A 21048-nucleotide genomic window follows, 5' to 3' on the forward strand; every position below is an offset into this window, starting at 1 on the left:
CTCTTTGATTGCTATTGGTTGGCTTAAATTTTCTATATTTACTTAGTTTAGAAGGTTGAATTTATCTAGAAAGTTGTCCATTTCTTACAGATTTTCAATATTGTTGGAATATAGTTTTTCAAAGTAGTTTCTGATAATTAATCTGGATTTCTACACTGTCAGTGGTAATTTATGAAAATCAGTCCATGTAATTTATGACATAAACAGAACCAAAGACAAAAATGACATGATCATTTCAACAGATGATGAAAAAGCATTTGACAAAATCTAACACCCATTAAACTAAAAACACTGCAGAGAATTGGAATAGAAGGAACATACCTTAACATCATAAAGGCAATATGCAATAGGCCCACAGCCAACTTCACACTAAAATGGGGAAAAACTGTGAGACTTCCTCCTAAAAACAGGAACAAGACAAGATTGTTCATTATCCCTACTTTTCAGTATAGTACTTGAGACTTTAGCCACAGCAATAAAGGCAAGCAAAGGAGATCAAAGGAGTACAGATAGGAAAAGAATAACTCAAATTATTACTATTTGTAGATGACATGATACTGAGAAGACCCAACAAACTCAACCAAAAGGTTATAGAACTGATCAACAAATTCAGCAAAGTGTCTGGATATAAAATCAATCTTAAAAAATCAGAAACTTTCCTATATGACGACCATAAATCCACTGAAAAACCCAGAAAATACTTCCACTCAGGATCTCCCACAAAAAAAAAAAAAAAAATACAAAGGAATAAACCTAACCAAGAACTGTGTGAATATATGCCATTGTCAACATGATTCACATTATGATGTGAGACTTTAGTGCACCAAATATATATATGACATATATATTTGATACATATTCATGTATATATATATATATATCAAAAGAAGTGGTTCTTTCAAAAGATAAACAAAATTGCTAAACCCTTAGCAAAAAAGAAAATTCCAGATCTTGGAGTATTTCCAGTTTTCGATTTCTGGAATAGGAATGCTCAACCAGTCAAAATCTAGGAAAATAATTTATAATCGAGAAAAAGAAAAATACCCAAATTGAAAATACTTTTTATCCCAACCATTTCAGATAAAAGTTATTCAAACTGTATATACTGACCCACAAGCAATCTATAAAAAGCAGTTGAAGTGTAGTTTCTGACCATCTGTTAAATACCACTATGATAAGCTGCTCTATGTATCCTAAAAATTATATATACATAAGTCTTTAGAAATTATTAATGATACTTTAAATTTTAAAAGAGGGGCTAAGCATGGTGGCACATGGTAGCCTGTAATCAGGGAGGTTGAGACTGGAGGATTGCAGGTTCGAGGACAAGCTCAGCAAGTAGTGAGAGTCTCATCAATCTAGCGAAACCTTCAAAATAAAAATAAAATAGGTCCAGGGATCGACTGTTGTCTGGAGATAGACTGTCCTTGGGTTCAACTTCCAGTGCCACGAAAAAAAAAAGAAAAATTATGAAAAAGGGGAAAGTTCTTGTTTGGATTTAGATTTATATTCAAGCCCGTTTGAGACATAAGTGTGGCTTATTAGTAAGGGAACTGACTTTGGAGCCAGACTGCCTTGAACACTTCTCAGCTGTACCATTGATTACTTGTATGGTTTTAGGTGACCTTTGTAACCTCTCTGATCCACATTCTCTCAACTATGGAATCGAGATAGTAATTATGCTTAACTTTATAGGGTTGTAGTAAGGATTACATGAGTTCAGTTATGTGAAGCACCTTAACTAATGCCTGGTATGTGTTATGTACTATGTAGATGTTAACTATTATTACTAGAGGACTAATATCAAGAATATACAAAGAACTTAAAAACCCAAAAAAACAAACAACCCAATAAAAAAGTAGGCAATTGAACTGAATAGACATTTCTCAGAAGAGAAATACAAATGGCCAATAAATAAATGAAAAAATGTTCAACATCATCAGCAGGTTAGGGAGTTGTAAATGGAAATCATACTGAGATTCCATGAAACTCCAGTTAGAATGACAATCATCAAGAATACAAACAATAATAAATGCTGGTGAGGATGTGGGAAAACAGGGACTCTTACACAATGTTGGTAGGGCTGCAAGCTAGGCTAGCCACTATGGAAATCAGTGTGCAGGTTTCTCAGAAGATTGGGAATGGAACCACCATATGACCCAGCGATACCTTTTCTGGGCATCTTTTCAGTGGAATTGAAGTGAAAAGATTTCAGTGGTACATGCATGCCCCTGTTTATAATAGCATAATTCACAATATCCAATTTATGACACCAGCCAATGTGTCTATCAACAGATGAATGGATCACAAATTGTGGTATATATACACAATGAAATTTTACTCAGGTATATAAAAGAACAAAATTGCCAGGCGTTGTGGTGCATGCTTATAATCCCAGTACTTGGGAGACCAAAACAGGATTGCAGGTTTGAGACCAACCTCTGCTACTTAGTGAGGCCCTCTGCAACTTAAGGACACCCTGTTTCAAAATAAAGAAGAAAAAGATGGGCTGGGGGTATAGCTCAGAGGTAGAATGCCCCTGGGTTCAATCCTCAGTGAAGAAGGAAGAGGAGAAAGAGGAGGAGGAGGATTATATCATTTGCGGGAAAAAAGAATTTGAGAATATATGCTAAGTGAGATTAGCCAGTGTCAGTGAATAGTGGTATGTTTTGTCTCATATGTGGAAGCTAGGTTGAAACTGGGAAACAAAAGAGACCTCAGATAGAGGATCAGAGACCTTCTTGGAGCAATAGAGAGGGTATAAGGGAGGGAGGAGTGGGATAGAGGTGTAAAGAAGGTAACAATTTAAACAATGCTGTAGACATATGAAATTACCAGCGCCACTCTCAATGACATTTATGGGGAAGGTGGGGTAGAGGGTGTGGATCCAGAGGAAATACACCAAGTGTTGTAGCCTGTATATTCCTATCACTCTATACCTCAATATGAGGTGTAAGTACTATGTACCCATAAAAGGTTAAAAAAAGAAATTTTTTTTTTTTGGTAGTACTGGGGTTCCTGGAAATCCTTCTACCTCTGGGCTACACTCCCAGACCCATATAATATATATATATATATATATATATATATATATATATATATATATATATATATATAGTGGTACTGGGGTTCCTGGAAGCCCTTCTACTTCCGGGCTATACTCCCAGACCTATTTTTACATTTTTATTTGGAAACAGGGTCTCCTAAGCCAGTGCGCATGGCTGGCTTCGAACCTGTGCAATCCTCCTGTCTCTGCCTCCCAAGCACAGGGATTACAAGCGTTGCGCCACTACGCCCGGCTTAAATATATTTTTATTTGGAAACAGGGTCTCTTAAGCCAGCACGTCTGGCTTCAAACCTGTGCGATCCTCCTGTCTCCACCTCACAAGCACGGGGATTACAAGCATAAAGTCTGGGGAATTAAGAAAAATCTTATCCTATCATAACTACTGTTGTGGTTATTTCTTTATTTTAAAATAAATTTTTACATAGTTGAAATCATGTACATTTGATTTCTATATCTTGCCTTTTTAACAAATATGTAGTACAGAAATTGACTTAGCCTTCCCTTAGTTAGACACTCGATTCACCATTTGTCTTATTAAAAACCATCCTCAAGCTGGACTTGGTGGCACACACTTGTAATCCCAGCATTTGGGAAGCTGAGATAGGAGGATCGTAGTTTGCACACAGCCTCAGCTAATGTTTAATGAGGCCCTTTGCAACTCAGTGAAACCCTGTTTCGAAATAAAGAATAAAAAATAGGGTTAGGGTGTAGTGTGGAGGTAGAATGCCCCTGGATTCCATCCTCAGTAGCCTCCCCCCAAAATCCCCAATAAATCTTAAAGTATTTTTCATTACATGAATTTTTTATTAGGAATGCTTCTCAAAACTGATTATGTTAGCTGGGTGTGGTGGTGCACGCATGTAATCCCAGTACTTGGGATCCTGAGACAGGAGGATCGCACAAGTTCAAAGCCTGCCTCAGCTACTTAGTGAGGCTCTCAGCAACTTAGTGAGACCCTGTTTCAAAATAAAACCCAAGATAGGTCAGGAGTGTATCCCAGAGGTAGAGGCCCCTGGGTTCTATCCCCAGGACCACAAAAAAACAAAAACAAACAAACAAACAAAAAAACACTGACTGCTTTACCATTTGTAATCCGATACCTATAAGTACATTGCACTTCTGTTGTGTGGTAGCAGTTGATAACACCACCTGACATACAGGAATGTGCCAGTTCTATTGCAGTTTTACCACAGACTGAAATGGAGTGAGTGTTTCAGTGACAACAGCCTTGTTATTTAAAACCCTAGGAACTGTTGGTGGTGTCATCCTATTTGATTAATACAGCACAGCTGGATGTGCGAGGAAATGCTGTCCTGTCTGGTGAAATAAAACTTCATTTTTAGCAGGCCTTGAAAGGATACACTCTGACTCCAGAGGTAACGGAGTGTAAAAAACAAACAAACAAAAAAAAAAAAAAAAACTTGTCTCTTATTCAGCAGCACAGCCAAATGTGGTGGAACATTCAAAAGGAACCTACAGCCGGGCGTGGTGGCGCACGCTTGTAATCCCTGCGCTTGGGAGGCTGAGACAGGAGGATCACACAGGTTCAAAGACAGCTTCAGCTACTTAGTGAGGCTCTCAGCAGTTTAGTGAGACCCAGTTTCCAAATAAAAATATAAATATAGCCAGGCATGGTGGAACATGCTTGTAATCTCCACACTTGGGAGGCAGAGACAAGAGGATCGCGCAGGTTAGAAGCCAGCCTCACTGGCTTAAGAGACCCTTTTTCCAAATAAAATATAAAATAGGTCTGGGGGTCTGGGAGTGTAGCCCAGAGGTAGAAAGGTTCCATCCCCAGTACCACCCCCCCCCAAAAAAAAGATAGATAGGTAGATAGGTATTTAGGGGTCTGGGAGTGGATAGCCCGGAGGTAGAATGTCCCTGGGTTCCATCCACAGTACCACCAAAGAGAGAGAGAGGGAGAGGGAGAGAGAGAGTGTGTCTTAGCAAGACGGAATGTACAAAATGCCATATGATGTAGTTGGTCTAGTTTAGAGCTAGCACTTGCCTCAATGTGTGGTGAAAGCCGTGTCTTACTTCTCCCGTGCCCTGTATATTTCACTGCTCCTGCTGCTGCTGCTCCTGCTGCTGTTAGAATTTCTGCCAGTTCTGGTTCTGAGAGTCTACATGGAAATGTTCTGCTTTTAAAAAAAATGACTGATGCTGAGAACAGTTGAATATTTTTGGTTCCTAATACTAAAATGAGAATTATTTTTACTTTAATGGCATTTTTGTTCTGTTTTCAGGCTTACTGTGTGTCATATGACTTTACTACAGTGTATTGTAATGATTTGTTAAATCTATAGCTTTTTTATATTCTAATTCCAAGATTTCTGTATAAGTCCATTAATTCAGTTACATATAGGAGTTATTATTGGGTCAACAACTTTGTCACTTTTTCTCACATTCATGGATCTTGAACAGTTATTTGTTGTCCATAAGAAAAGCTTAAAGGAGCCATTTTTCAAGGCTACATGTTGAGAGTACACTAAAACAAGGCTTCCCTCTCTAGTTTCTTCCTCCCTCCCTCTTCCTTCTCTCTCTTATCCACATCTTACTCAAACCTGAGTTCTTTAACTATAGGGGATACTTATTTTAAATCTAACTGGAAACATTCATGTTTCTGAAAGCATATCACTGTACCAGAAATATTTTTGTAAAACTAAGATATGTTATTGGAGGTAAGGGCCATTGGGAAGAAAGAATAAATGGGATATAATTAAGATATTTGTTTTGTCCATTGTCTGCTCTTGCCTTTTTCCTTATACAGAAGAAAGGAAAGCATATTAGAGAAGGGAACATCTTTTTAACCAGGGGGAGGTGAAGCAGAACTGCAAGTATCATGCCAGCCCTCTGGAGCACAGTGGATATAAAATTTTGTAACTTTGTAGTAAAAGCATATTTTTTGTTTCAGTGCTTTAATGTTTCTTTGTAAAACAGTAGTTGATTTTAGTAGTTCATTGACAAATGGCTTTTTAAAATCACAATTAGATTACTTCATCTGGGTTCCTGCCATTTAAGATTGGAGTTGCTCACTCTTTTTTTTATTTGCTACTCAATGGACTGTGAAAATTGAACTGTTAATCTGTTAGTGATTATGAGAAATTAAAAGCATATGAGGGCAGCCTCTTCAACATTTGAGCTGCAGGATGTAGTTACCTCCCTCGTGTACAAAGCTATTATTTTTGATACCTGTGGTTTTAAGATCCTTCCTTCTAGATCATTCAAAAGACCTGAACAAGACCAATGTGTTGATTCTTTAAATGATAGCTCCTCTCTGTGCTGTTGGCTGCACTGCTTATGTTCTGTCAACTCGATGACAGTAGTAATTTCAGATACACTCCCAGCTGGGCTCCTCCTCACTGCCATCTGGACATGGTGAGGTTTACAACATGGCAGGCTGCTTATCAGCCAAGATACTCAATATTTCGTAATTTCTTGCATCTGTCTAGTAGAACAGCTACCATTCCATGCATCTTTTTGTAGGCTTGTGGATTTAGAGCTCTGTACCCCTTCTTCCCAAGGTCTTAGAGAGTGTTGATAATTTTTGGATTAGCTCATGATAAAGTTAATTTCATTAGTCATAGGCTTGTTAAAATGGCTCTAACTTGCTACTCTTGCCAGTATGAATATTTCTTAGAACTGCATTCTACACTGGAAAAAGGAATAAACCTATTTAATCTAGCAGGTCTTTCCCATCTGTTGCTGTATTAGCAATACAACAGAAGTTAGTATAGAGTTTCTACTTTTTAATAATTATTTATTTGTTTATTTTTGCAGTACTGGGATTGAACCCAGGGGCATTCTACCTCTGAGATACACCCCCAACCCTATTTTTTATTCTTTACTTTGAAACAGAGCCTCATGAAGTTGCAGAGGGCCTCACTAAGTAGCTGAGGCTAGCTGCAAAACTGTGATCCTTCTGTCTCAGCCTCCCACGTACTGGAATTACAAGTGTGCACTGCCACACCCGGCACTAATGTAGAGTTTTTAAATGAATAAAAAAAAAAGATAAGTGCATGTAAATCCACTGTATGAAATATTGTATCAGTTAAAACCTGTATACGAAGAAGTTTGACAAGAAACACCCAGAATGTTAAAGTATTGATTACTTTAAAATAGGGGAAAATTTACATCACAAAAATGTGGCATGAAACTGCTTGCCGTGACATACTATTTGTTCATCTACTCATTCGACAGTGTTTTTTGGGTGCCTGCTAGCTACACTGTTCTAGGGTTTGAAAATAGCAGTGAACAAAGTAGCCCACGAGTCTTATGTTATAATAAATCGTAAGCCTCAAGATTCTTAGAAACATCCATTAGGTTGAATCTACATCCTTGTTGCCAGCTTTAAAGGACATTTACTGATTAATAATTTTAAAAAATGTATATCTTTTAGCAGCCTCTCATTATATTTGTATATTAGTTGAAATTTTTTCTTAGAAATTTCTAACAAAGCTGGGCATGCTAGGACATTCCTGTAATCCCAGTACTGGGGAGGTTGAAACAGGAGAATCGCAGTTTCAAGGCCATCCTTAGCAACTTTAGTGAGATGCTGTGCAACTCAGGGGTAGAATGTCCCTGGGTTCAGTCTCCAGTTCCAAAAAAGATGGGGTAGAGAGGGCAGGCGTGCGTGCGTTTCTATTGTTTTGTTGTTGTTTGCAGTACTGGGGATGGAACCCAGGGGCATTGTACCTCCAAGCTATACCCCCAGCCCTATTTATTTTTTTTTAGTATTTATTTATTTATTTATTTACTTACTTACTTACTTATTTATTTATTTATTTATTTATTGTGGTACTGGGGTTCCTGGAAGCCCTTCTGCCCCTGGGCTACACTCCCATGGGCTACACTCCCAGACCTATTTTTTAATACTTTTTTTATGTGGAAAAAAGGGTCTCTTAAGCCAGCATGGCTGGCTTCAAACCTGTGCAATCCTCCTGTCTCCACCTCCCAAGCGCAGGGATTACAAGCGTGCGCCACCATGCCTGGCTAGTCTTTTTATTTTTTGAAACAAGGTTTTTTTTGGGTTTTTTTGTTTGTTTGTTTGTTTTTTGGTGGTAGTACTGGGGATGGAACCCAGGGGTTTTCTACCAAGGGTTTTCTACCTCTGGGCTATACTCCCAGACCTATTTTATAATTTATTTGGAAACAGGGTCTCACTAAGTTGCTGAGAGTCTCACTAAGTACCTGAGGCTGGCTTCAAAACTGTCCGATCCTCCTGTCTCAGCCTCCTAAACGCAGGGATTATAAGCGTGTGCCACCACGCACAGCTTGAAATGGGGTATTACAAAGCTGCAGGGGGCTCACAGAGTTGCTGAGGCTCTCCACGAACCACGATCCTTTGGTCTCAGCCTCCCGAATGCTGGGATTACAAACATGCACCACCACACCCGGCTGCGTTTCTGTTGTTTTTAACTCAATTATTTCTTATTTGTGCCTAATGGAACATTAAGCCTTCCATAATGCTTATTTTGCTAGTTGTGAATTGTGAGGCTTTTCTCCATGGCTTTGTTTGTTCTTCCTGTGCTAACTTAACAAATGACAAAGTGAAAGGGAACTCATTTTACATAGTTCTCACTTTGTTTTTCCTGGAGGCTTCACTTCACACACACCTTCTCTCTTTCTCTCTCTCTCCTTTCTCTCCCAGACACTTCAGTGGCTGGGCCCATGTACACTTTCTAAAGCTCTGGGCTTCAAGCATTTACGGCTCCTATTAAACCTTTCCTACCTGACTAACACCTTCAAATTCTAAAGTCACTTAGAAGAATGACAACTGAGATGTAATTTTCTCCAAGAAACCTCTCCTGACTTCCTCGTGGGGTGAAGCTTTTGATCTGTATGCTTCCATTGATGGATATGTCTTCTTTTCCCATTGATGGTACTTATATCACAATGTGCTTATCAGTTACTTTAAAAGGAGTAACCATAAAAGGCGAAATGTATGTATCTAACCTTTGCTTTCCATGCCTCTCTTGGAGTTAACAGTACCCAGTAAATATATACTTCTTAAATGAATGAGTGGCAACGTTGGTTAACATGAAAGTAATTGCACCAAAGGCAGGCAGATAGTTTCTTAGAAAAATTATTAAATATAACAATATGCTGGCTGGGCATGCTGGTGCACGCTTGTAATCCCAACATTAGGGAGGCTGAGACCAGAAGATCACGGTTCGCGGACAGCCTCAGCTACTTAGTGAGGCCCTTTGCAACTCAGTGAGACCCTGTTTCAAAATAAAGAATAAAAATTTGGGCAGGGGGTATAGCTCGGAGGTCAAATGCCTCTAGGTCAAATGCCTCTGGGTTCCAGCCCCAGACCCGCAATAAATAAATAAATAAATAAATAAATAAATAAATAAATAAATAAATAAATAAACAAACCACATAAACTTTGAAACAAAACATCTGTTAAGTTTGTTTTCTTGTCCTATTGTCTTTTCTCTCACTCTCATTCCCCCACCCCCGCTTTCTCTTAGATATCATCAATCTCACAGAACAGGTACAGTGGATCAAAGTCAACACAAACATGACTGGTTACTACATTGTACACTACTCAGATGATGACTGGACAGCTTTGATCACCCAACTGAAAGTAAATCCTTACGTCCTGAGTGACAAAGACCGTGCCAGCCTCATCAACAACATCTTTGAACTTGCAGGGTAGAGTATGCTTGGTTTGGGGGGTGTTATTGTTGACAAGTATTACTGAAATCAAAAGCATTCAGAAAAAATGTTTAAGAAAGCTAGTTTGTCTTGACTATTAGGCCATAAAGAAGAGCAAAATTACATCATTGGTGAGGAAATGGATGGAACTGGAGAACATTATGCTAAGTGAGATTAGTCTCAAAAAGTAAGAAATCAGATGCTCTCCTCTGATATACAGAAACTAGGGAGAAAAGGGGTCATAGAAAGAACTGTAGATGAAGGATAAACCATATCTGAGTAAATAAGGTGACCTAACTAAGGGGATGGGAGGAGGGAAGAGGGAAATTTCCTTATGTACATGATGTACATTCATAAACATATTGATCAGTAAGCCAAACAAGAGGAGGGAGGGGCAAGTAATTGGGAAAGGGCTAAATGAGTGATGTGTGCATGTATGCCTCTACCATCTTGTACCCCATTAAAATGTATGACTATTAGGTAAATTTTTTTAGAAGAGTGGGAAAATATAAGACTTGTTCTTGGCTTTTTAGGGATTTTATAATCTATTTAGAAACATCTTCCACAAACATATTGAACAGTTAAATAACATATTATAGTTCAAGATTAGATACCAATAAACAGAATACATATTTTGCTGAATAATTGCTGTAGGAGTTCAGGCTTCACACTGTTTCTTGGCAAGAGTTCTTTTTAAGCAGTGGTTAGTTTATATGTAAAGCCTAGTGCCTGCCCATTGATTTGATGGTCATCTCTGATGGCTGGAGTCTCCTTATCTCTCTACAGCTTGCCTCCCCAACTAGCTCAGGCATCAGGATCCCAAAGCCAAGAATGGCAGTTGTCTCCTGTAAAGATATCCTCAGAACATATTACTGGTTTAGATTGAAGACAACAACAAAAGAAGAAGCCTAGAAGCATGAGGAATGCTCAGGGTTCCATCTGACTGCTGTCAGCCTCATATGCTTCAATTTTTATGAAGCATCCTTTTGTATCATCTTGGCCATCACTGCTGTTATTTCTATAACATGATTAACTTTAAAATGTACTCACTATAAACTCATAATGGACCTTGCCTTAATAAGTTTAACAAACAAATTCTCATTCAGCAGCAACTGTTTTTGTCTGATTCAGTTTCCTTCTATGCATTTTCCTCCTCTGATAAATATTAGAGACCAGTTAATAAATAAAAATGAGTACCGTTTATCTTTTCTCACCCAAGATGTGATACTTTTACTGAGTCAGAAGCAATTTGTAAATGTCTTCTGGAATAAAAATGGGCTGTTATATCTTTCTCTTAAAAAGTATCATTAACCTTGGGCCACTGAATGTAAAGGTAATAATATTGAGTCTTGACTGCACAGAATGCCCCTCTCCACTTAAATCACTGTTCTTCCAGACTCAGCATCTAGCCATGATGTTTCTCTCTAGCACACAGAGTTCCTGTGTGTGTGTCAGCGTATTTACTTTTCCTGTTCTTCTACCCTTTAGCCTAGGCAAGGTACCTCTTCAGAGGGCCTTTGACTTGATCGATTATCTTAAGAATGAGACTTACACTGCACCCATCACTGAAGCCCTGTTCCAGACGAGCCTCATCTATAACCTTCTTGAGAAGCTGGGACACATGCATCTGGCCTCCAGACTGGTGGTGAGTCGGCCTTTCTGCCCATCCTCCTGCTGCCTCCCTTTGATGTTGCTGTTCACAGTTCCTTCAGCCAGCAGTGAGCTGAAAAAGCAGCATGTTAAGTTCCACCTTCCTTCCCATCTTATGCTGAAGTTTTTGCTTTGAATCAGAATGTCATTGCTTACCTTGAGAAGTTGATAAAGGCTTAATATGAGGTAGATTTTTTTGAAAATCAAAATACAGACTTTTGACACTGCTGTCAAAATTGGGTCCATTTTAATCCTCTTTAGATTTGGGGGGTTTTGTTATCCTCGTAGGTAAAAGGAAGGGGTTGGATTATTATTATTTTGGTGGTGGCATTGGGGTTCTTGGAACCCCTTCTACCTCCAGGCTACACTCCCAGACCTATTTTATACTTATTTTTGGAACAGGATCTCTTAAGCCAGCACGGCTGGCTTCAAACCTGCACAATCTTCCTGTCTCTGCCTCCCAAGCACAGGGATTACAAGCGTGCGCCACCACGCCCGGCTGGATTAAATAATTTTTAAATTTAACCTCTCTGCCTCCAGTATTGTCCTAGTGAGCATCTTCTGTGGTGACTTCTCTGTTTAAATGTAAGATTCCCAGTGAGGGAAGGGGACCAAGGCAGATGGGCCATATGGAGCTTGAAAAGCACCCTTTTCTACAAGTTTCTGATCTAATCCCAAAGGAGGTACCCCATCCCTACCCATGAGTTGAGATGCTTAATTAAGATGACTTCTGTATACTCTTCTAGTATATAATGTTTTCATCACTTTTTATTTCAAGGTTTTTAACTAGTATGCCTAATAAAAATTAGTGCCTGGAATCCATAGTGACACTTAGTAAATATCGAATGAATGAAAGAATGAACAAAGCACACCTGAAATAAATGCATCTCAGTGCTTAGTATATTCTGCACACCATGCTCGGTGATTAATATAGATTACCTTGTTTAATTTTCACACATTGCCAAAATAGACATTCCTTCCCCCACTATATTAATGAGGAAACTGAATAACTTCCCTAGTCCCTAACCTAAGCAAATTATAGAGCTGAAATCTATGCTCAGATGGTTTTACTCCAGAGCCTACTCTTTGTTTTATGTTGCTATATTTTAACTTAATTTGTGTTCCAGAAGTGTCATTTCTTCAGGATGCCTTTTCATTGGAAAAATTAAAACTTACTTCTTGCTACTATTGCTCCTTTTAAAAATATATTTTACATTAAAACAGCTGAAAAGCTTGTAGAGCATACATTTAAGATTTAAAATGAAATTTTCACATCTAGTTGTTTTCTAAAAAGTGAAGTCATCAATTTACAAGATTTCTCTTACATTCAAAATATTAGTAACCACATTTTTCAGTTTTTTGTACATTCCAGGAGTATGCAGATAACTTGCTCTTTGAGGCAAACTTGGGAGCCAACATAGATTTTTCTCTTATAGTTTTGTGACAAGATTGGCCATTGGTTAGCCAGTTGGTCAGTAGTTGATGGACATTTGGGCTGTTTGCAGTTTGGAGCGGTCCCAAATAGGACTACTATGAGTATTCTTGGATGTGTCTTTGGTGAATATCTATGTCATTTTTATGGGATAGATGTCTAGAAATGAAATTACTGAGTCATAATATATGCATAGTTTATACTGTACTGTCAAGAACCTTTCATTGTTGTACCAGTTACAGTTCCATCAGCAGTGTATGCAAATTCTACATGCCCTATATTCTTGCCATGGTTACTATTTATAATAAATTCTTTTCCCTTTCAGCCATTTGTAGGGTGTGTAGAAATGATACAATTTTGGCTTTAATTTACATTTCTCTGCTGACTAGTGAAGATGACTTTCCTTTTATGTTTATTTTTTGTTTTATTTTCAGTTGCCCTAGTCTTTTGCTTATTTTTCTATTAAAGTATATGTCTTTGTCTGATTTTTTAAAATTCTTTATATGTTCCACATGGGAAATCTTATGTTAATCATGTATGTTTGCAAATATCTTCTTTCACTTTCTTAACAATGTTTTGATTAATATGTTCTTTTTAAATTTTTTATTGGTGCAATGTAGTCACACATCTTAATGGACTACAAGATGGCAGAGGCATACATGCACACATAACTCAACCCTTACTCAATATAAGTTCTTAATTTTTAAAATTTTATTTATTTTTTATGGTACTGGGGATGGAACCCAGGGGAATTCTATCTCCAAGCTACACCCCCAGCCCTATTTTTATTCTTTATTTAAAAACAGGACCTCACTGAGTTGCAAAGGGCCTAAGTAGCTGAGGCTGTCTGCAAACTGCGATCCTTCTGTCTCAGCCTCCCAAATGCTGGGATTACAAGCGTGTGCCACCATGCTTGGCTAATTCTTTTTATTTTTGAAACAGGATATCACAGAGGGCCTCACTAAGTAGCTGAGGCTGGCAGTGAACCTGCAATCCTCCTGTCACAGCCTCCCAAATATTGAGAATATATGTGTGAGCCACCACATGGGGCTTAAATTCTAATTTCTTAATGTAGCTTACTTTAAGAAATCTTTTTCTCCATCAAAATACTCTTATGTTTACTTCTGAAAACTTTTATTTTGCTATTGCTTATATCAGCCTGGCCTTCTCCCTGTGTTTATGTGCCCCAAATTTCTATATTGTTCAGAGAACACCAGCCATTAGAGCCCACTATAACCCAGTGTGACCTCATTTTAATGTCTCCTGCTCCGAAGCTGTCCAGCTAGTCAGGCTTCATGATGGCAGAAGCCATTCTTCCTCTACCTCACCATTGACTTTGTTTTGGGCTTAGTCTCAAAACTTTATACTAATCTCAAGCTGAGAACTTAGATGTTAAACTCAGTTCAGAATTCGACCTCTGGAATAGTTTTCTATTTCTTCTTCAAACTGCATCTTCATCCAGTATAACTTGTAGTTTGGGGCAGGTATGTGTTTATTAGGAACATACTTTAAGTAGGTCCAGGGGATGGATGGAAAGAGAGTATCAGTGTGTGTTTTCTATGATCAGGGATCCTTTTGCTGCTCTAGGTCTTCATATGTTGACTAAAAGCCAAATTGCCTCTCAGTTCATCAGTCAGGAAAATTTGCCTCTTTAAAATGCTTTTCTAATCTTTGGGCTTTCTGATAGCATCAGAATTTTCAAACTATGAAACCTGACACTCTGATCTTCGGAATTGGGATGGTCGCCATTTCTGAGTCCTTGGATCAAACGTTCAAATGTATTAGTGTTTCAGATTGGTGTCTAATTAACTTTTATGTCATCGTAGCCAGAGCATCATGCACATCTCTTGGTGGTTCTGTTATGTAGGCTGCCTCCTGTGATGTATGCTATGGTGTTGTAGTGGGTGGATCTGGAGGCACATTTAAATCATGTTAAATTGTTCACATCTGATGATAATGTCTGCTCCTAGCCATATTCTTGTTTTATCACTTACAAATCTGTCATTCTCTTACATATGAGGCATTGGTGGGATAAACCTTCTGCAATAAAAACTGACATTTCACTTTTAAGAAACTCATTTGACCTAGGAAAGAACTCCCTGGGTGTATCAGTAAAATTAAAGCAGTAAATCAAAATATAATACATAATATAAGTGCCCACATCTTTTCCTGTCTGTTTTATTTTTTTTAATTTTTTCTTGGTGCCTGTTTTATTTTTAAAGTCATATTTCGTTATTGTTGTCGGATTTTATTGCATATCCAGTGTTTGTAGCTTATAGAGCCTATTAATTTATTCTCTCTACATCCTTGTCATTTTTACCTTGTGAAGTCATAGGGTTGGATTCTATTTCTTAATAAGCTTAAATTTTAAAAAATGTATTTCAAATTCATAGAAAAACAGGTTTCACTTAATTTCTAAAAGGTTTCATTTTTATTTGCCATGCTTTATTCATATTAACTAATATTAAAATATAACTTCAATTATTTATATAATCATTTTATAATGGAAATTTTCTAAAAATAGAATCATTATTTTATTAATGATTAATAAAACATTTGTATAAATCATTAATAAAATATTATGTTATAATTGAAATATATTTAAATCAACTCCTTTTTTTTTTTTTTTTGCAGTACTAGGGATGGGACCCAGGTGCATTCTACCTCTGAGCTACACCCCCAGTCCTATTTTTTAGTCTTTATATATTTTTTAATTTATTTATTTTTTAAATTGGTGCATTGTAGTCATATATCAATCACATTGGAGTACAAGACTTGAGAAGATATACAAGCACACATCATCCAATTAGCCCTCCTCCAGCCCCCATCCCATTCCCTCCCCCTCCCTCCATCCCACACTTCTTTGGTGATTTACTTTGATACATTTGTTTATGCACTTCCTGCGTTTTAAAGAGGCTCCATCCTCCAGTATTACATACCCTCTGATTGGTCACATTAGTTGCTTCACTATAGGGCCCTTTCTATAGCTCAACCTCTTCCTGTTGCCCTTTTCCTCCTAGTTATTGCTGATTAAGAGAAGCGTCTGATTTATATTTTCTGTGATATTTCTCTGTGCATGCTGCGTTGCAAGTACCAATCCCACTCTTGATGGTCCCATTAGTGGCCTGGCTACTCAGTGGACTGATCCAGACCTCACTGGCTCAAGCAGCGGCCTTGCCTCATGGGAGGCCCCAGTTCTGGTCTCGCTGGCCCCTGAACCGGTCTAACCCCTAAGCTGGCTTTGGTCCCAGCCTTGGAGGCCGCAGGAGTGAACTTGCCTCACGCCAGGCTCCGATGCTGGCCATTGGCCCCTGCACTGGTCTAACCCCTTGGCAGGATTCCAATCCCGGCCTCGGAGGCCAGAAACCAGCCTAGCCTCATGGCAGGCTCCAATGCCGGCCTCGTTGGCCCCAGCACCAGCCTAACCCCTCGGCAGGCTCTGATCCTGGCCTCGGAGGCCCCAGCACTGGTCATGCCTCAAGGCAGGCTCCGATGCCGGCCTCGCTGGCCCCAGCACCGGCCTAACCCCTCGGCAGGCTCTTATCCTGGCCTCAGAGGCCCCAGTACCGGCCTTGCCTCAAGGCAGGCTCCGATGCCGGCCTCGCTGGCCCCAGCACCGGCCTAACCCCTTGGCAGGCTCCGATAACGGATTTGGAGGCCCCGGTACCGGCCTTGCCTCAAGGCAGGATCCGATGCCGGCCTCACTGCCCCAACACTGGTAATGCCTCACGGCAGGCTCCGATGCCGGCCTCGCTGGCCCCAGCACCAGCCTAACCCCTCGGCAGGCTCCGATCCCGGCCTCGGAGGCCCCAGTACCGGCCTTGCCTCAAGGCAGGCTCCGATGCCGGCCTCACTGGCCCCAGCACCGGCCTAACCCCTCGGCAGGCTCTTATCCTGGCCTCGGAGGCCCCAGTACCGGCCTTGCCTCAAGGCAGGCTCCGATGCCGGCCTCACTGGCCCCAGCACCGGCCTAACCCCTCGGAAGGCTCAGATCCCGGCCTCGGAGGCCCCAGCACTGGTCATGCCTCAAGGCAGGCTCCGATGCCGGCCTTGCTGGCCCCAGCACCGGCCTAACCCCTCGGCAGGCTCTTATCCTGGCCTCGGAGGCCCCAGTACCGGCCTTGCCTCACCGCAGGCTCCGATGCCGGCCTCGCTGGCCCCAGCACCGGCCTAACCCCTCGGCAGGCTCTTATCCTGGCCTCGGAGGCCCCAGTACCGGCCTTGCCTCACGGCAGGCTCCGATGCCGGCCTCGCTGGCCCCAGCACCGGCCTAACCCCTCGGCAGGCTCTTATCCTGGCCTCGGAGGCCCCAGTACCGGCCTTGCCTCAAGGCAGGCTCCGATGCCGGCCTCGCTGGCCCCAGCACCGGCCTAACCCCTCGGCAGGCTCTTATCCTGGCCTCGAGGCCCCAGTACCGGCCTTGCCTCAAGGCAGGCTCCGATGCCGGCCTCACTGGCCCCAGCACCAGCCTAACCCCTCGGCAGGCTCCAGTCTCGGCCTTGGAGGCCCCAGCACTGGTAATGCCTCACCGCAGGCTCTGATGCCGGCCTCGCTGGCCCCAGCACCGGCCTAACCCCTCGACAGGCTCTTATCCTGGCGTCGGAGGCCCCAGTACCGGCCTTGCCTCAAGGCAGGCTCCGATGCCGGCCTCACTGGCCCCAGCACCGGCTTAAGCCCTCGGCAGGCTCCGATCCCGGCCTCGGAGGCCCCAGCACTGGTCATGCCTCAAGGCAGGCTCCGATGCCGGCCTCACCGGCCCCAGCACCGGCCTAACCCCTCGGCAGGCTCTTATCCTGGCCTCGGAGGCCCAAGTACCAGACTTGCCTCATGGCAGGCTCTGATGCCAGCCTCGCTGGCCCCAGCACCGGCCTAACCCCTCAGCAGGCTCCGGTCCCGTCCTCGGGGGCCCCAACACTGGCCTTGCCTCACGGCAGGCTCCGATGCCGGCCTCGCTGACCCCAGCACCGGCCTAACCCCTCAGCAAGTTCCGGACCCGACCTCGGAGGCCCTAGCACAAGCCTTGCATCATGGCACGCTCCAATGCCGGCCTCGCTGGCCCCAGCATCGGTCTAACCCCTCTGTAGGTTCCAATCCCGGCCACGGAGGCCTCAGTAGTGGCCTTGCCTCACAGCAAGCTCCGATGTCGGCCACTGGCCCCGGCGCCCGCCTAACCCCTCAGCAGGTTCCGATCACTGTCTCTGTGGTTATTATTTCAAAGGTTCCAGTTGTAATGTATCAGATCTCTGCCTCCCCCGAATATTGGCCACTGGCATTGCCACTGCCTCCACCGTTTCAAATCCTTCCCAGGCTCTTTTTCCACTCTGAATGTTGTCCAGTGTTCCTAAGCATGCGTGATGGTAGCATTCGACATTTGGTGTAATTTCTCCAAAAAAATAAAGTTGGTAAGATCCGGTTTCTGCTTCTCCTGAATACAAATCTCCACCACCATCGCGGAGAACTCTTTCTTTTTTTTTTTTTTTTTTTTTTTTTTTTTTTTGGTGGTACTGGGGTTCCTGGAAGCCCTTCTACCTCCGGGCTACACTCCCAGACCTATTTTTTACATTTTCATTTTGGAAACAGGGTCTCCTAAACCAGCGCGCGCGGCTGGTTTCGAACCTGCGCGATCCTCCTGTCTCTGCCTCCCAAGCGCGGGGATTACAAGCGTGCGCCACCACGCCCGGCGCGGAGAACTCTTTCAACACCGCATTTCTCCTTGGTCTCAGCTAAACTCTCTCCTTATATGTGATGTCTGAGATTCTTAACAATATAGAGAAATAGCAGTCCTCTTTCACGGCGAATTTTTCCATAAGTTCCAGTGCATTTAGATAAGTTTTGTCTGCATCTCCAGTGTCCTGGCATCCATAATGGCTTTCTTACCTCCTCTCCGATAGATATTTTTCTTTATCTGTTTCTGTTCTGGGCCCGGTTTCTCCAGGGGTCTGGCGTGCTACTCGCAGTTCGGCCTGGGGCCCAGAGTCCCGCGACCCGGGCCCCATCTGGCGTGCCCAGCCCGCGACCCCCGCCCAGAACCCAGCGTCTTACTGGGCCTGGTTTCTCCAGGGGTCTGGCGTGCTACTCGCAGTTCGGCCTGGGGCCCAGAGTCCCGCGACCCGGGCCCCATCTGGCGTGCCCAGCCCGCGACCCCCGCCCAGAACCCAGCGTCTTACTGGGTCCGGTTTCTCCAGGGGTCTGGCGTGCTACGCCCAGTTTGGCTGGGGCCCAGAGTCCCGCGACCCGGGCCCCATCTGGCGTGCCCAGCCCGCGACCCCCGCCCAGAACCCAGCGTCTTACTGGGCCTGGTTTCTCCAGGGGTCTGGTGTGCTACGCGCAGTTCGGCCCGGGGCCCAGGGTCCCGCGACCCAGGCCCTGGCTTTTGTGCGCCGCGCGCGACCCCCGCCCAGAATCCAGCGTCTTACTGGGCCCAGTTTCTCCAGGGGTCTGGCGTGCTACTCCTAGTCTTTATATTTTTTGAAAAAGAGTTTCACTGACTTGCAAATGGCCTTGCTAAGTAGCTGAGGCTGTCTGCAAATCACGATCCTCTGGTCTCTGCCTCCCAAATTCTGGGATTACAAGCATGTGCCACCAGGCCCAGCTAAATCAACTCTTTTAAGAATTCCTCTTAGCTGGGTACCATGGCACATGCCTTTAATCCTAGTATTTGAGAAACTGAGGCAGGATAATCACAAGTTCAAGAACAGCCTCGGTGATTTATTCAGACTCTCAGCAACCTAGCAAGACCCTGTTTCAAAGTATAAAGTAAAAGAGTCTGGGGCATAGCCCAGAGATACAGAGCCCCTAGGTTCAAGCCCCTGTATCACATACACACAAAGAATTTCTCTTAATGATTTGGTGGAGACAGACTGACCAGCACATTTGCACCTGTGATTCCCGTAGTACAACAGCTCAGGACTAGTCTTCACATCATCATGCACCAGGTTTTCTTTGCATCTAGTAGATAAAGTGCCATTTTCCCTCTGGCTGTCAGTGAGCATTGCTCAGCATCTCTGCTGAGTTTTTTTACATAGGATCTCAAGCATGTAACATTTTCCTTACATTCTTTCTTTGTTCCTATTTGGCAGTTCTGACTAGCTTTAAATTTCTTTTATTCTTCAATCATTTGGGACAGTTTACCGTCAGAGTATGGTGCAAAGGTCAGGCCTGTGGGAGGCATTGCGTACAGGGCAGTCAGGTGTGTCTCAGGCGATCTCCTGCCTGTTTTTCTGTCCTTGCATTATCAGTCAGCATGCCAAGTATCTTCCACTTGGTGCCCTCGCAGGAGCATCCCAGCTTTATCACTCACACATTCTACAAGGGCTCTGTTCTCTAATTCATTGCTTTTGAAGCAAACAAAAGCAAATTGACATACCATCACAGACTTACTATTCAGAGCAGGTCTGCTGAGAAAATGGTCTCATCAGTTTAAGACTCTCCAAATAATCATTTTAGGTATTGGCAGTGGTACTCAAAAAGAAAACAATGTTTTGTGAAGAACTCAAACTAAATTTCTGTGTACTTGATTACTTGAGATGAGGCATCGTAATAGTGGTGATGGTTAATATATACCTGTGGGAAGAAATCCCCCTACCTGAGATCTAAGGGATAGGGAACACCTGTAAATTTCTTTCATTTTGATATTCTAGATAGATGGATAAATAGATAGATGGATATTCTAAAATAAAAAAAGATCCATAATCATTTTTATTACAAATTTTAATTCTAGTGGGTTTCATAAGTGCATATTTCATATTCTGACTTTTAAATTCTGTGTCTTCACTCTACCCCATGCATAAAAATTTGCAGCATGCAAATACTTCCATGCACTGTTTAACAGCTTATATGTTTTTATTGTAGATAGATGAAAAAACATGTTTCTTGGTTTCTGAATATAATAAATGTACATTTAACAGTGACATCCCAAGTAGATGATATTATTGAACAGTTGTCAACTTTCTTAAGTGTGATAAGGTATTTTGGTTATGTATGAGGATGTTCTTGTCTTGGGGAGTTGCATGCTATATAGTATTTATAAATGAAATATCATGATATCTGTAACCTGTTCTCATATAGTTCAGCTGAAAAAACAAATGTGAATGTGTAGTATACACATACAGAAAAAAAGCAAATGAGTGTTTTAAAAAACTGACAAATTTAGATAAATAGCATATGGATATTTATTGTACTATTCTTTTTAAAAATTGTTGTTTATTTAATGTTCTCAGTATCAAACCAAGGGTCT

The 21048-nt window shown here is 41.9% G+C and overlaps 1 protein-coding gene across 1 annotated transcript in view; it reads left to right on the forward strand.

Annotated features, from left to right (window-relative positions):
* Positions 1-21048, forward strand: part of LNPEP (leucyl and cystinyl aminopeptidase) — a gene marked incomplete at its 3' end in the record, with an annotated part of 91010 nt that overhangs the window by 61939 nt on the left and 8023 nt on the right. The window contains exons 12-13 of the mRNA XM_080711933.1: positions 9544-9727; positions 11219-11375. Of these exons, the coding sequence (XP_080568059.1) occupies positions 9544-9727; positions 11219-11375 (341 nt within the window). The remainder of the gene's footprint in view (positions 1-9543; positions 9728-11218; positions 11376-21048) is intronic.

The sequence above is a fragment of the Muscardinus avellanarius genome (assembly GCF_963383645.1).
Source record: "Muscardinus avellanarius genome assembly, chromosome: 1".
In the NCBI taxonomy this organism is placed as follows: domain Eukaryota; kingdom Metazoa; phylum Chordata; class Mammalia; order Rodentia; family Gliridae; genus Muscardinus; species Muscardinus avellanarius.